General features: G+C 41.4%; 1 protein-coding gene and 1 non-coding gene across 2 annotated transcripts; both read right to left on the bottom strand.

The window, feature by feature from the left end:
- Positions 1-291: 291 nt before the first annotated feature.
- Positions 292-479, bottom strand: LOC123485959. Its single transcript, XR_006659192.1, has one exon. It is a non-coding gene; the product is annotated as a U2 spliceosomal RNA (small nuclear RNA).
- Positions 480-12400: 11921 nt separating this feature from the next.
- Positions 12401-13518, bottom strand: LOC123485958 (gastrula zinc finger protein XlCGF17.1-like; the record flags this gene model as incomplete). Its single annotated transcript, XM_045217086.1, has 1 exon — positions 12401-13518. A coding segment is annotated over one exon (1014 nt), but the record flags the coding sequence as incomplete, so codon positions are not given.
- Between the last annotated feature and the right edge of the window lie 1356 nt (positions 13519-14874).

Here is a 14874-nt window from a genome sequence, read left to right as displayed (position 1 = left end):
TGGTGGAACAAGCTCCCTCACGACGCCAGGACAGCGGAGTCACTCACCACCTTCCGGAGACATTTGAAACCCCACCTCTTTAAGGAATACCTGGGATAGGATAAAGTAATCCTTCTACCCCCCCCCTCATTGTAAAGTGGTTATCCCACTGGCTATAGGGTGAATGCACCAATTTGTGAGTCGCTCTGGATAAGAGCGTCTGCTAAATGACGTAAATGTGCCCTTGAGCAAGGCACTTAACCCTAATTGCTCCTGTAAGTCGCTCTGGATAAGAGCATCTGCTAAATGACTAAAATGTAAATGTAAAAAATGTACTGCAATACCAGGTCGATGCGTGGAGTGGACGGAGCAAGCCCCTATTCCATCTCCCTGTTCCAAAAATCAATTTAATATATGGTCCCCAAATAGGGGACGTATCAGATATTAAACTGATAAGAACAGATTATTATTTTTTTAAATTATTTTTTTGGAAAAATAATGTTTATTTTCATTTCACATTCAAATACAAGTACAAATTCAGTGCATAACGTTGTACATAACATGGATTTACAAAAACAGTACCTTAACCGTATAAAAATAGCAAAACTCCTAAAAAAAAAGTGCTGTTCTGAGGAACCTGACCAGCTAAAAGGCCTACATTCAAGAGAAGCATGTAAACAATTGCCTCTAACAATCTCCCAAAGCTGATCTTTCAAAGGAATAAAAACTATTATAGAAATAAAAACATACACATATACCAAAGGGAACTCTGAATAAACCTCAGTGTATATCGAATATTTACAAAGCTTACATTTCAATTTACATGACAGAATACAGTTATACATAGGCATATATATAGGCTATAAAAAACGTTTACAAAGAAGGGTATATCCCTTTCCATCTATGTTTAACAGATGTGATGCCCCACTTATCTATTTCGAATTGTAGAATTCCCCCCCCCACACACACCCTAATTGCTCCTGTAAGTCGCTCTGGATAAGAGCGTCTGCTAAATGACTAAAATGTAATGTAAAATGTATTTTTTTCCAAATTTCTTGTTTTATAAATTTAACCAATCCCGTCGGTGACCACTTGAGGGTGTCATTGACCACACCACATCTGGCCTCCCAAAGTTTGGTCTTGATAAGGGACACCAGAGTCACTAATTCTAATAATTGCACCTTTTCCACATTTTTTAGTTCAAATTTGGCTACCCCTTCATAATCAATGTTTTTTTAAATATTAAAATCTATTTAAATTTTCTTCCAAACTATTTGGGCAAAAGAGCATTCCCATAAAACATGGGGAATTGTTTCAATTGCGAAACAGTTGTCCCTGGGACAAAATTTATTCAGGGTCAAATTATGATAATATTATGTTGAACGGACCGGAAGACGTCTGTGTAAAACAAGCCAATTAAAATCTTTCAGTCTGTTGTCTAAACCTTTTAATTGTGCCCGTAGCCAGGTGGAAGGTGATATTGGTAATCGGTCTCTAGGACAACAATTTTCTATCAATTTCACATATAGCAGTCTGTGGTTGATTACATTTTCTTTTACTTTGCAGACAGGGTTTTTCCTTGCCCATTCAACTATTTTCTTAAAATGTAATGGGATAATTTCAGCTTTTGGCTTACTATTATCCCACTCCACCATAAACCTTAACGGTATGGACAACCAGAATTTGATTAATATATTACATTTGTGTACAGAAGACGACAAAAGACAACAAACGTTTGAGTAGAACAACGCATCTAGTTTGAGAGGAATATGAGGGAAATCCCTTCCACCAGCCTCTATAGGCTGGTACATCCGATCTCTCCGGATGTACTCATATCCCCCCCAAAAGAAATTAAACAGTACACGTATGAACATTTTTCTTAGAGACACCGGCATGGGAAACACATATGCAAGGTGGAGTAATGAAGGCAGAATGTCCGCCTTCAGCACTAACACCTTGCCACTAAAAGATAGTCGCCTCACTTTCCACAGTCCCAATCTTTTATTAAGCGAAAGTAGTTTTTCTTTCCAATTAACCATGTCATCTTTGATTTCATTTCCGAAAGATCTCCCGAGCACTACCATTGGTCCTGTGCACACAGTCAAACCACATAACTGATCAGATCTCCATTTCCACTGTCCCATATATTTTATTTCTGTTGTATTCTTGTTAATCCTAGACCCGGAGGCAACAGAGAACTCATCAATGACTTTGCTAACCTCTTTCAAGCTCAGGTCGTCTTGTAAATATTAAATCGTGTCGTCCGCGTATTGTGAAATTTTTAGAATATCCCCTCCAGGTAATATAATGCCTTTGATGTTGTAATTTGTCCTAATTGCACATGCGAAAGGTTCAATATATAAAACATACAATAGCGCAGAGAGAGGGTCCCCCTGTCTGACACCTCGTAATTGCTTGATTACATTTCCAATATTCCCATTAATATTTACTCTGCTTCCCACATTACTATAAAGAATTTTTACTCATTTCATAAAATTATTTCCAAAACCACATTTTTTCAGAACTCTAAACAAAAACTCATGGTTTACCATGTCAAAGGCTTTTTCCTGGTCCAAATTTACAGTAATAGCTGGCAGGTGCCTTTCCTCTAAATATGCTTGAACATCTCTGTGCAATTGCAAGTTCCAGGTTAACTTTCTCCCTACCACACCACATGGTCTAAACCAACAACATATGCCATGGCAGAAGACAGACGATTAGTTATGGCTTTACTTAATACTTTATAGTCTACACACAACATTGTTAAAGGTCTCCAATTTGCTAGTGTCTTGGGGTCTCCCTTTTTGTAAAGTAGCGAGATTACCCCCTCGCACATTGAACCTCCCATATGCTCCAAACCAAAAATAACTCTAAATACTTCCAAAAGATGACATCCAATTAAATCCCAAAAACTATGTAAAACTCTTTAGAGAGCCCATCCACTCCTGGTACTTTGTTATCTTTCATGCTCTTCAGTGCCATATATATTTCATCTAAATTCAATTCCCCTTCTAATTGGTCTCTAATATCTAAAGGTATCTGCACATCCACACATTTTAAAAAAGTAGTCCCCTTCTCATAATTAATTGTTTGCTTTTGGAATAGCTGAGAAAAGTGCTGGGTAGCGACACCAAGCATGCCATCTCCATCCTCAACCGTCTCCCCGTCTTGATTCAATAAAGCCGAAATGGTCCTCCTCTTTCCCCGTGACTTAAAAAAAAAAAAAAAATATGCAGAGCACTTCTCATCATTATCCCATTTATCTTGTTGACTTTTAAACATGAAATCTCGAGCTTTCTTTTCAAAAAAGGCCTGCTGCTTTTTCTGCAGGTTACACAATGTGTCTTTATCTAAACCACCACCATTCAAATTACCTTGGATGTGCAGATCTTCTAGTTTGTTCTGCAACTTATAAAAATCTTTGTATTTATTACGTGCTTTATCTTTGCAATAATTCTGAATAAAAATCTTGATTCGTAATTTTGTGCTCTCCCACCAGTCTATGACAGTAGAATAAAATGATTTCATGGTTACACAGCCCTGGAAAAAATACCTAAATCTAGTCTCAAATGTTTTGTCTTGTAAAATACCATTATTAATTTTCCAATATCCTTTTCCAAATTCAATTGTTTTTAATTCTACTGTCACAGACAGGCAACTGTGGTCAGAATAAAAAACCATAGTGACGCGTGCAGAGGACACACCGAGTCCACGCGGAACAAACACATAATCTATGCGGCTCCTCGCGCCCCTGCTGTTTCCCCAGGTGAAACCGGGATCATTTGCATGCGCCACTCTATAAGTATCAACCAAATTATATTTCTCTATTAGGTTTTTTACAAGATGCCCGCCCAGATTACCTCGGTCATATGATACATTAAAATCTCCTCCCATAATAACCTGTCTGTTTGTCATAAAAATAGTGTCTAGGTTGTTCAGCATTTCCCTCCTTTCCTTGGGTGTCGATGGTGCATATACATTAATTAACCGAAGACATTTACCCCTCCAATCAATATTTACTATTAAAACCCTCCCGTGTACTGCCGAAAAACTTCCCACTATTTTTAAATCCCTATTTCCACATTGAACACCAACCCCTGTAGAATGCACCCCGCCGACACTCCACCTTGACTCTCCCTGAACCCATTCCCTCGTAAATCTCTCCACATCATTTTGATCTTTTAAATGTACTTCTTGTAAAAAACACACAGAGAAGCAAATGGAGGACAAATGGGAAAAAACAGTCGCCCTTTTAACGGGGTTCCTAAGCCCTCTAGCGTTTATGCTAGCTATGTTAAAAAGGGACGACATGGGGAAAGGAGGGAAGCAGACAACTATCTAAATATGACATTAATTTCCAGACTCACTTTAAGTACAGTTCCTCGTTAGGAGGCCTGTCTGGGAAACGGTGGTCCCCAGGGGGAGGACTGTCCACAAAGATAGGGGTCGGGAAAACACTTTCCTCCTCAGTCAGTGTGGGTGCTGGAACACCGCTGGGTGCGAGACCGCTGCTGTCGGTAGAGCTCGCGCCTGACAGGGAAAGCAGAGTCTCCTCTGCGCTGCCCGGGTTTCCCGCGCTTTTCTCCTCAGACTCCCCGCTTGCAAAACAACTGAAACGATTCCCCCCCAGGGCGGACTCCTCCGTCGCCTCCATGCGGATGAGTGGGGAAACAGGGCTCATCTGCTTCCTCTTGACAGAGCACTTCCTCCTCTCTCCCACCGTGGTCCAGCTCTCCGGAGCAGAGGGCGCGGTGGGCTCTCCTGTAGCCTCCTCCATTTGCTTGCTCCAGCTCCTGTCCCCCGCTCCGCTCTCCTCATGAGGTGATGATGGCGCCTCACTCCCGCTCTCCTCAGACTCTCGCAGTTCTCTCTCCATCACTAGCTCCTTCACGACCTCCTCAATAGCGCGTAGCTCTATAACTTTTCCCTCATCTGCTCTTTTCCCGCTCACCGCTCTGGCGTAGGAGGGGGCTGCCTTTGGGCAGTGACGGAACAGGTGCTCCTCTGAGCTGCACAGACTGCAGCGCTTAGGCACGGTGCAATCCCTCATTACATGGCCGAGGGTCCCACAGTTTCTGCACCTTGTCTGGGTGCAGGCATCAGCGAGGTGCCCGTACGTGCTGCACTTCCTGCAAAAACGAGGCTGCCCAGCATACATGAGGTAACCCCTGTCTGCACCGATAGAAAAAGACGCGGGAGGATGGAGGTAGCCATCATGGCCGCTCTCGTCTTCCTTTAGCAGCACGCGAAACTGCCTCTTCCCTGTCCAGATGCCTAGGGCGTCCTTAATGTCTCTCACTCCTGGCAAGATGGTCACATACCGGCTGAGGTAGCACACTAGCGTTTCTTCAGTGACCCAGGGGTTGAACATGTGCACCGTTAGCACCCTCAGATTGTGCCTGCACAGGGACTCAACTTGAAAGCGGCAGGTAGCTTAGTGGTTAAGAGCGTAGTGCCAGTAACCGAAAGGTCGCTGGTTCTAATCCCCGAGCCGACTAGGTGAAAAATCTGTCGATGTGCCCTTGAGCAAGGCACTTAACCCTAATTGCTCCTGTAAGTCGCTCTGGATAAGAGCGTCTGCTAAATGACTCAAATGTAAATGTAAAATGTAAAGCTACTGAGGGCGGGTGCTGTCGAGTTCGCTCGGAAGAGCCCTCTCGCCTCCTCCAGCCTGGTGATGGTGTAGAACGACACATCATAAAATTTATCCGGTGTGTTTTGTTGCATACAGTGCACATCGTCTGCTGTCAGGCGTAGAGGTCCAAAAAGAACGTCCTTTCCAAAATTAACTCTTTCCATCAACTTTTCTTTTCCAGTCCATTGAAAACGCAGCGTGTTCTTCAGTCCGGCGGCTGCCGACTGTGACGTGGACGATGACGACATCGCTCCACCTTCAGGATCTCCTTGGTACTGCACTTGATCTTGATCTTAGCCAAAAGGCCGAGAAGCGATACCGCAATGCTTTCGGGAGGAAGGTGCCGTTCTGGGACACGTCAAATTCGATGACGTTTACACAAAACGTATCTCTGTAAACTGTCCGCCAAATATCAAAGATAATGATTTAAAGAAAATCTTGTCATAGATTGGGAGTTTATCAACGTTGGGAATAACCACTTTTGACTGTTACAAAGTAACAAATTGGTAGGATCGGAAGTCACGTGGTCATCTGCCCTCCAATCAGAAATGACAGAAAGTGTTTATAAATTAAATCCAGATTAACAGCTAAATCGGAATAATAATATATGAAATACGGGTGGGGGAATCAATTTAGAGATAATAATATTGACATAACATTTGATCTTATGTCACATATCTCTGGTAGCGTTGATGCCACAAGGGAACTGAAGCAATTGTCCACTTGGTGGCGCAAGTGTTCCACCGACCGTCGCGTTTTCCAAGCAGTCCTGTGTGGTCCATCCAACTACATTTGAATGTTGAACCACTTGACTTCAATACATCATCAACGCAAATAATATGAACAATAAAAATAGCCTGTCTTTATTAATAATACCGTACATGTAAGTTACTTAGTTGGTGTCTTGTGAATCAACTGGTATGCCAATAGGGTTTAATATTTCCCCGGTGTTTTACAAATGTTCCATCCCGAGAATAAATCACTCTTCTCCCGGGTAACCCGGTATTTTCCGCCAAAACCGGAAGTGTCATTCAAAAGCATTATAACACTTATAAATGTCTGGATTTGATTAGAGCTTTGATCAGCATGAAAATACAAACCTGATGCTACCTGAGCCTGATCAGACATATATTAAATGCATTTTATGAGCCCTACATTAACAACATTTAATGAGCCCAAGCCCCAAAAAAGGCCAAATGATTGTGTGGTTTCCCAATAGGTCCACCAGGTCCTCACTTACAATGACTGTAAAACAATGTTGCATTTAAACTTTGTATCACCAGTTAGTGTGATGAACGTGATCAAATATATTTGCAATGGGAAGTAATAACTGGTTTGTTAATTTGATTTTGGAAAGGAAATGGTTGTGCTATTGTATTGTTCTGACTTCATGGGGCCTACTGAAGTGAATGGGCTGCTTATTCTGTAACATTATTTGATGCTGTGTGAGTCTGCTGTCTCCTGGCTATCAGCCCTGTCTCTGTGTTTGACCAAAACTGGCTCTCCTTCAGCGCCATGGAGTGCACAGGTATTACGGTTGCTGTCCTTTCAGCACCACAAGCCTTTCACATTTGATGTGTAAAAATGTAAAATGTTGATGTGACACTGTTGTTGTCTCTATTGGTGATAGTGTGATAGTGGTGCTGGCTACCATAAGCTGTGCAAACAGTGCATTATGTTCAATTCAAATCAAATTGTATTGGTCACATATACATATTTAGCAGATGCTATTGCGGGTGTAGCGAAATGCTTGTGTTTCTAGCGCCAACAGTGCAGTAGTATCTAAGAATTCACAACAATACACACAATACACTGAAATCTAAAAGTAAAAGAATGGATTGAAGAAATATATAAATACTAGGATGAGCAAGGTCGGAGTGGCATAAACTAAAATACAGTAGAATAGAATACAGTATATATATATGAGATGAGTAAAGCAAAAATATGTAAACATTATTAAAGTGACTAGTGTTTCATTATTAAAGTGGCCATTGATTCCAAGTCTATATATGTAGGGCAGTAGCCTCTAAGCTGCAGGGTTGCGTAACCGGGTGGAAGCCGGCTAGTGATGGCAGGTGAGTTACCGCCGCTCTGATATCCAAAAGTTATTTCCGGCTGTAATGTAATAACACACAAAAAATTCAGGCCAAATAATGTAAGAAATAACACACAAAAAACACAAAAAACTGCAAAGTTGCTTAGGAGCTAGAAGCAGAGCTGCCATATCTGTCGGCGCCATCTTCAAAATTCTATGTGTCATGTTGTGTCCCATGCGGGTTCTGTCTGTGTCCGCGGCAGCCCGAAGCGCGACCTGTTTGATTCATTCATAATGTCATCAAAAAGCATTGCTCCTCCTTCACTAGAACGTTCCGACTACAGAATATATAATGTCTGACGTATTAAGTGATGCTATGTTTTCTGTTCTTTTTATGTGGTCCTCTGTAGCTCAGCTGGTAGAGCACGGCGCTTGTAACGCCAAGGTAGTGGGTTCGATCCCCGGGACCACCCATACACAAAAAAAATTCATGCACGCATGACTGTAAGTCGCTTTGGATAAAAGCGTCTGCTAAATGGCATATCATATTATTCAACTTATTGTTAGATTTTTGGTCCCTCTGAAGGCCTAGGTCCTATAGTCACGGTCTGTTTGTGACGTCAGTGTGTCATGTACTGGAAAAGGGTCTATAACCACTTCCTCAAAATAGTCAGAAAACTCAAGAAATCTGTCATTAATGTTGATGTTTTTGCCGAAGAGATCTTATTGGTGCAATTTTACATTTAACTAAGATGTTTGTTGCAGTATTTCTCAATGAAAAAATCTGCATGAAAACGACTCGTCTCTCATTTAATGACAAAGACTTTATTGAATACCTACTGTTGACCAATAACCCCCTTCCCCTTCGGCTACAGACTTCGGCTTGACTCGAGGAAAAAATGTTGTCTGCCAGAACAGCTGAAAAAACCCTTACCGTAAATCCAAAACGAAAACAAAATGTTGTCATAATATATGCACAAACTCTTCCGAACTGTTTCGGCTGGGAAACATGCTGACGCCTTAAAGGCTCACAAAAAGTCTGTCTTACAATGGTTTCAGTAGTCCTACATTGTCACAAGGTATAGATTATACCCCTATTTAGACCTGAAGTAGCAGACAGTCTAAATCCAGATGATTGACAATGTCGGACTACTAAAACCATTTGTAACAGAATTTTAGCTAGTCTGCCTAGTTAAACAAAGGTTAAATAATAATAATAATAAAATATGTACATGCTAAAATCTCCAATGTAAAACACACAGGGTGTTCACTCCTTAGGCCTACCTTCCTTTCTGCGTCGGACTTCGGCCTCAGGTCTTGGGTGGAAAATCTACTTCTGAAAGTACCATGCTTAGATTCATACACAGCCACATTTTCGATGCAAACAAGACACACTGGTTTGGCATTGGAGAAATATGATGAATATATTTTAATAGAACAGGTAGGCAGGGGTGGAAAAAGTACCCAATAGTCATACTTGAGTAAAAGTAAAGATACCTTAATAGAAAATGACTTAAGTAAAAGTGAAAGTCACCCAGTGAAATACTACTTGAGTAAAAGTCTAAAAGTATTTGTTTTTAAATATACTTAAGTTTCAAAAGTAAACCTAGTTACAAACCCCCCCTATATTGTAATTTCAATCTGGTTGGTATAAGATTGAAATGGGAAAATAATGTACCTGTGAACACCCTATGAAATAGCTCCCCAATACCGTCTGATGTATATATTTAATGTATTACATGAATGGTGACCACAGCCCTTCCAACAATCCATTTAAAACGTGTTTGACTGTGTTTTTCCCACCCTGCTGAATGTATCCAATGTTCCATATCAAATGGTCCTATTATGACACATCTGGCAGTTTCTTCTCTCCATGTTTCTTGGCCTAGTATCATTTTTTACATAAATCTGTGTTTTTTGTTCAGTACCATGGTACTGGTGCAGCTACCATGGTATTTCCCTGACATGGTATTACAATGAAAAATATACCACGGTACTATCATGTTTATTGGGTCACTACAGTGGCAGGAAAATGCCATGGTATTTGCACCAGTGCCATAGTATTTTCCTGCCTTGGTAGTGACCCAAAACACATCATAGTACAATGGAATGTTGTTGTTCATTTTTCTACCATGGTGCATTTTTGTAAGAGCTGTCCTTCACATCGGAGTGCCAATGCTGTCTCTTTGTTGTCCTACTAACAACAGCAGCTACATAGTCTAGCTTACTATGGCCCTGTCCCTCTGGCCAGGGTAAACAAAGAGGTCATGTTGTGTCTTTTATATACAGTATAGGCCATTTGTTTGGGAGAATGTAAATGGGATCAAATTTGGTTCATATATAGACACTAACTATTATATTTAAAACAGTTTGTTTCATTTAATTATACACAAGAAGATGTTGCCCAGAACAAATTAATGTACAAAACATTATTTTTAATTACATTTTTGTCATTTAGCAGATGCTCTTATCCAGAGCAACTTACAGGACCAATTAGGGTTAATTGCCTTGATCAAGGGCACAACGACAGATTTCTCACCTAGTTGGCTCGGGATTCAAACCAGCGACCTTTCAGTTACTGACCCAACACTCTTAACTGCTAGGCTACCTGCCGCCAGATCAATTAACTTCAATACAGTTATCCAAATACATTCATAATCAATGAATAAAATAATGAATCTAGTTTTAAAAGACAATTTAATGAACACAAGTAGTCAATTCATAGCCTGGTTATCATTAAACAAAAGTTGTTTAGTAATATAAAATAATCCACCCAAACTAATGCTGAAAACTGATCATCACACCATCTTTATCTGATATACAGTGCATTCCTAAAGTATTCAAATCCCTTGACTTTTTCCACATTTTGTTACGTTACAGCCTTATTCTAAAATTGATTACATTGTTTTTTCCCTCATCAATCTACACACAATACCCCATAATGACAACGAAAAAACAGTATTTTTTGCAAATAGAAAGGAGAAAAAAAACTTTAAATATCACATTTACATAAGAATTCAGACCCTTTACTCAGTACTTTGTTGAGCCTTTGGCAGCGATTACAGCCTTGAGTCTTCTTGGGTACGACGCTACAAGCTTGACACACCTGTATTTGGGGAGTTTCTCCCATTCTTCTCTGCAGATCCTCTCAAGCTCTGTCAAGTTGGATGGGGAGCGTCGCTGCACAGCTATTCTCTGGTCTCTCCAGAGATGTTCGATCAGGTTCAAGTCCGGGCTCTGCTGGACCACTCCTGCGTTGTCTTAGCTCTGTGCTTAGGGTCGTTGTCCTGTTGGAAGGTGAACCTTAGCCCCAGTCTGAGGTCGTGAGCACTCTGGAGCAGGTTGTCATCAGGGATCTCTCTGTACTTTGCTCCGTTTATCTTTCCCTTGATCCTGACTTGTCTCCCAGTCACTGCCACTGAAAAACATCCCTACAGCATGATGCTGCCACCACCATGCTCTGACATGCACTGTCAACTGTGGGACCTTATATAGACAGGTGTGTGCCTTTCCAAATCATGTCCAATCAATTGAATTTAACACAAGTGGACTCCAATCAAGTTGTTGAAACATCACAAGGATGTTTCCTTAATGGAAACAGGATGCACCGGAGCTTAATTTCAAGTCTCATAGCAAAGGGTCTGAATACTTATGTAAATAAGGTATTTCAGGTTTTTATTTTTAATACATTTGCTAAAAATTCTAAAAAGGGCTGTTGTGTGTAGATTGATGAGGAAAATGTTTTATTTCATCAATAATATAATAAGGCTGTAACCTAACAAAATGTGGAAGAAGTCGAGGACTCTGAATACTTTCCAAAGGCACTGAGTGTACAAGACATTAGGAACACCTTCCTAATATTGAGTTGCATCCCCCTTTGTCCTCAGAACAGCCTCAATTCGTCGGGGCATGGACTCTCCAAGGTGTTGAGAGCGTTCCACAGGGATGCTGGCCCATGTTGACTGTAATGCTTCCCACAGTTGTGGCAGGTTGGCTGGGAGTGGATCTCTACTCCGAATAGCTTGTTCCATCCGATGCACAATTGGATGGAGATCTGGTGCCTCGGAAGGCCACTGCAGAAAGCTGAATTCACTGTCATGTTCGTGGAACCAATCCTGGACAAGCCTTGTGGCATGGGGCAAAATCCTGCTGAAAAAAATCTATTTGCAAATGGATAACTATTGCCATGAAGGGATGCACCTGATTGGCAATGATGTTTAGATATCCTGTGGCATTCAAATGTTGCTCCACTTCTATCAAGGGGCCCAATGTGTGCCATGAAAACACACCCCACACCACCACCACCATCCTGCAATGCTGACACACGGCATGGATGCATGTACTCATGGTTTCCTCCATACCCTGGTACAGCAAAACTGACAAGGTGCACACTGATCAGTAAAGTAAATAGATGCCAACATTCTACAACACTCCCTTTCCTCTGCACAGTTCTCTCATAGTGAGAAACAATAGGATTACAATAGAGTGTTCTATGCTTTCTTCATTTGATCCAATCCACTACCACTTCTTATGTATACGTTGGTGTCTTTTTAAATTGCACAATCTGTAGAATCTCATCTCACAGTCAGTGCAGTAATAAGTATTCTCTCCAGTGTGTAATTGTTGGTGTATTTTTACATTACATTACATTTTACGTTGCCAATCGGGAGAAACTCTTGCCATATTAAGAACAGAAGTAAGGATTCTCTCCTGTGTGTGTTCTCTGATGACCTTTTAGCTCAGCTGTTGTTTTAAAACATTTTCTACAGTCAGATCAGTGGTAAGGCTTCTCTATTTTATGTTTACCTTGGTGTCTTTTTAAATGGCCCATTTAGTCAGAGCAGGAAAACGGCTTCTATCCTGTGTGTATACGTTCATGTTGTTTTAAGTTGCCCGGTTGTGAGAAACTCGCCCCACAGTCAGAGCAGGAGTAAGGCTTCTCTCCTGTATGTATACGTTCATGTTTTTTTAAGTGGCCCAGTTGAGGAAAACTCTTCCCACATTCAGAGCAGGAGTAAGGCTTCTCTCCTGTGTGTGTTCTCTGATGAAGTTTTAGCTCAGTTGATATTGTGAAGCATTTTCCACAGTCAGAGCAGGAGTAAGGCTGCTCTCCTATGTGCACTCTCTGATGAGTTGTCAGAGCCCCTGCTGTTGTGAAGCTCTTACCACAGGCAAAGCAGGAGTAAGACTTCTCTCCTGTGTGTATATGTTCATGTGTTTTTAAGTTGCCCAGTCGAGAGAAACTCTTCCCACATTCAGAGCAGGAGTAAGGCTTCTCTCCTGTGTGTGTTCTCTGATGAATTTTTTGCTCAGTTGATGTTGTGAAGCATTTCACACAGTCAGAGCAGGAGTAAGGCTTCTCTCCTGTGTGTATACGTTCATGTTGTTTTAAGTTGCCCGGTTGTGAGAAACTCGCCCCACAGTCAGAGCAGGAGTAAGGCTTCTCTCCTGTATGTATACGTTCATGTATTTTTAAGACCCCCAGTCGAGAGAAACATTTTCCACAGTCAGAGCAGGAGTAAGGCTTCTCTCCTGTGTGTGTTCTCTGATGACATTTTAGCTTAGTTGATGTTGTATAGCATTTTACACAGTCAGAGCACGAGTAGGGCTTGTCTCCTGTATGTATAAGTTCATGTTGTTTTAAGTTGCCCAGTTGAGAGAAACTCACCCCACAGTTAGAGCAGAAGTAAGGCTTCTCTCCTGTATGTATACGTTCATGTATTTTTAAGACCCCCAGTTGAGAGAAACATTTTCCACAGTCAGAGCAGGAGTAAGGCTTCTCTCCTGTATGTATACGTTCATGTATTTTTAAGACCCCCAGTTGAGAGAAACATTTTCCACAGTCAGAGCAGAAGTAAGGCTTCTCTCCTGTGTGTATTTGTAGGTGTATTTTTAACTTTGATAGAATTGGGAAAATCTCCTCACAATGTGGGCAGTGGTGAGACGTCTTAGCTCTGTGATCTTCCTGCTGTTGCTCTCTGGATGTAGAGAATGTCTCAACATGGTCTCCTGTGTGAACAACATCAGAAGAACCAGTCAGTTGGTGTAATATACAGTACCAGTCAAAGGCTGACACACCTACTAATTCAAGTTTTTTTTTTTTTTTTTTACTATTTTCTACCTTGTAGAATAATAGTGAAGACATCTAAACTATAAAATAACACATATGGAATCATGTAGTAACCAAAAAAGTGTTAACCAAATCAAAATATGTTATATTTTAGATTCTTCAAAGTAGCCACCCTTTGCCTTGACAGCTTTCCACACTCTTGGCATTCTCTCAATCAACTTCACCTGGAATGCTTTTCCTACAGTCTTGAAGGAGTTCCCACATATGCTGAGCACTTGTTGGCTGCTTTTCCTTCACTCTGTGGTCCAACTCATCCCAAATCATCTGAATTGGGTTGAGGTCAGATGATTGTGGAGGCCAGGTCATCTGATGCAGCACTCCATCACTCTCCTTCTTGGTCAAATAGCCATTACATAGCCTGTAGGTGTGTTGGGTCATTGTAGTGAGGGCCAGCCAACAAGAGCGTACAGGTCACAATGTTGGGTAGTATATGGTGCTTTGGTGACAAAACGGATGACACTGTGATAGACTACATCCAATTTGCTGAGTAGAGTGTTGGAGGCTAATTTGTAAATGACATCGCCGAAGTCAAGGATCGGTAGGATAGTCAGTTTTACGAGGGCATGTTTGGCAGCATGAGTGAAGGAGGCTTTGTTGCGAAATAGGAAGCCGATTCTAGATCTAACTTTTGATTGGAGATGCTTAATGTGAGTCTGGAAGGAGAGTTTACAGTCTAACCAGACACCTAGGTATTTGTAGTTGTCCACATACTCTAGGTCAGACCCGCCGAGAGTAGTGATTCTAGTCGGGTGGGCGGGTGCAAGCAGCGTTCGGTTGAAGAGCATGCATTTAGTATTACTAGTGTTTAAGAGCAGTTGGAGGCTACGGAAGGAGTGTTGTATGGCGTTGAAGCTCGTTTGGAGGTTTGTTAACACAGTGTCCAATGAAGGGCCAGATGTATACAAAATGGTGTCGTCCGCATAGAGGTGGATCCGAGCGTCACCAGCAGCAAGAGCGACATCATTGATATACACAGAGAATAGAGTCGGCCCGAGAATTGAACTCTGTGGCACCCCCATAGAGATGGCCAGAGGTCCAGACAACAGGCCCTCCGATTTGACACATTGAACTCTGAGAAGTAGTTGGTGAAGCAGG

This window comes from Coregonus clupeaformis, unplaced genomic scaffold (genome assembly GCF_020615455.1).
Source record: "Coregonus clupeaformis isolate EN_2021a unplaced genomic scaffold, ASM2061545v1 scaf0911, whole genome shotgun sequence".
In the NCBI taxonomy this organism is placed as follows: domain Eukaryota; kingdom Metazoa; phylum Chordata; class Actinopteri; order Salmoniformes; family Salmonidae; genus Coregonus; species Coregonus clupeaformis.
Note: the sequence above shows the minus strand (reverse complement) of the source record. Positions and strands in the feature narration are given on the sequence as shown.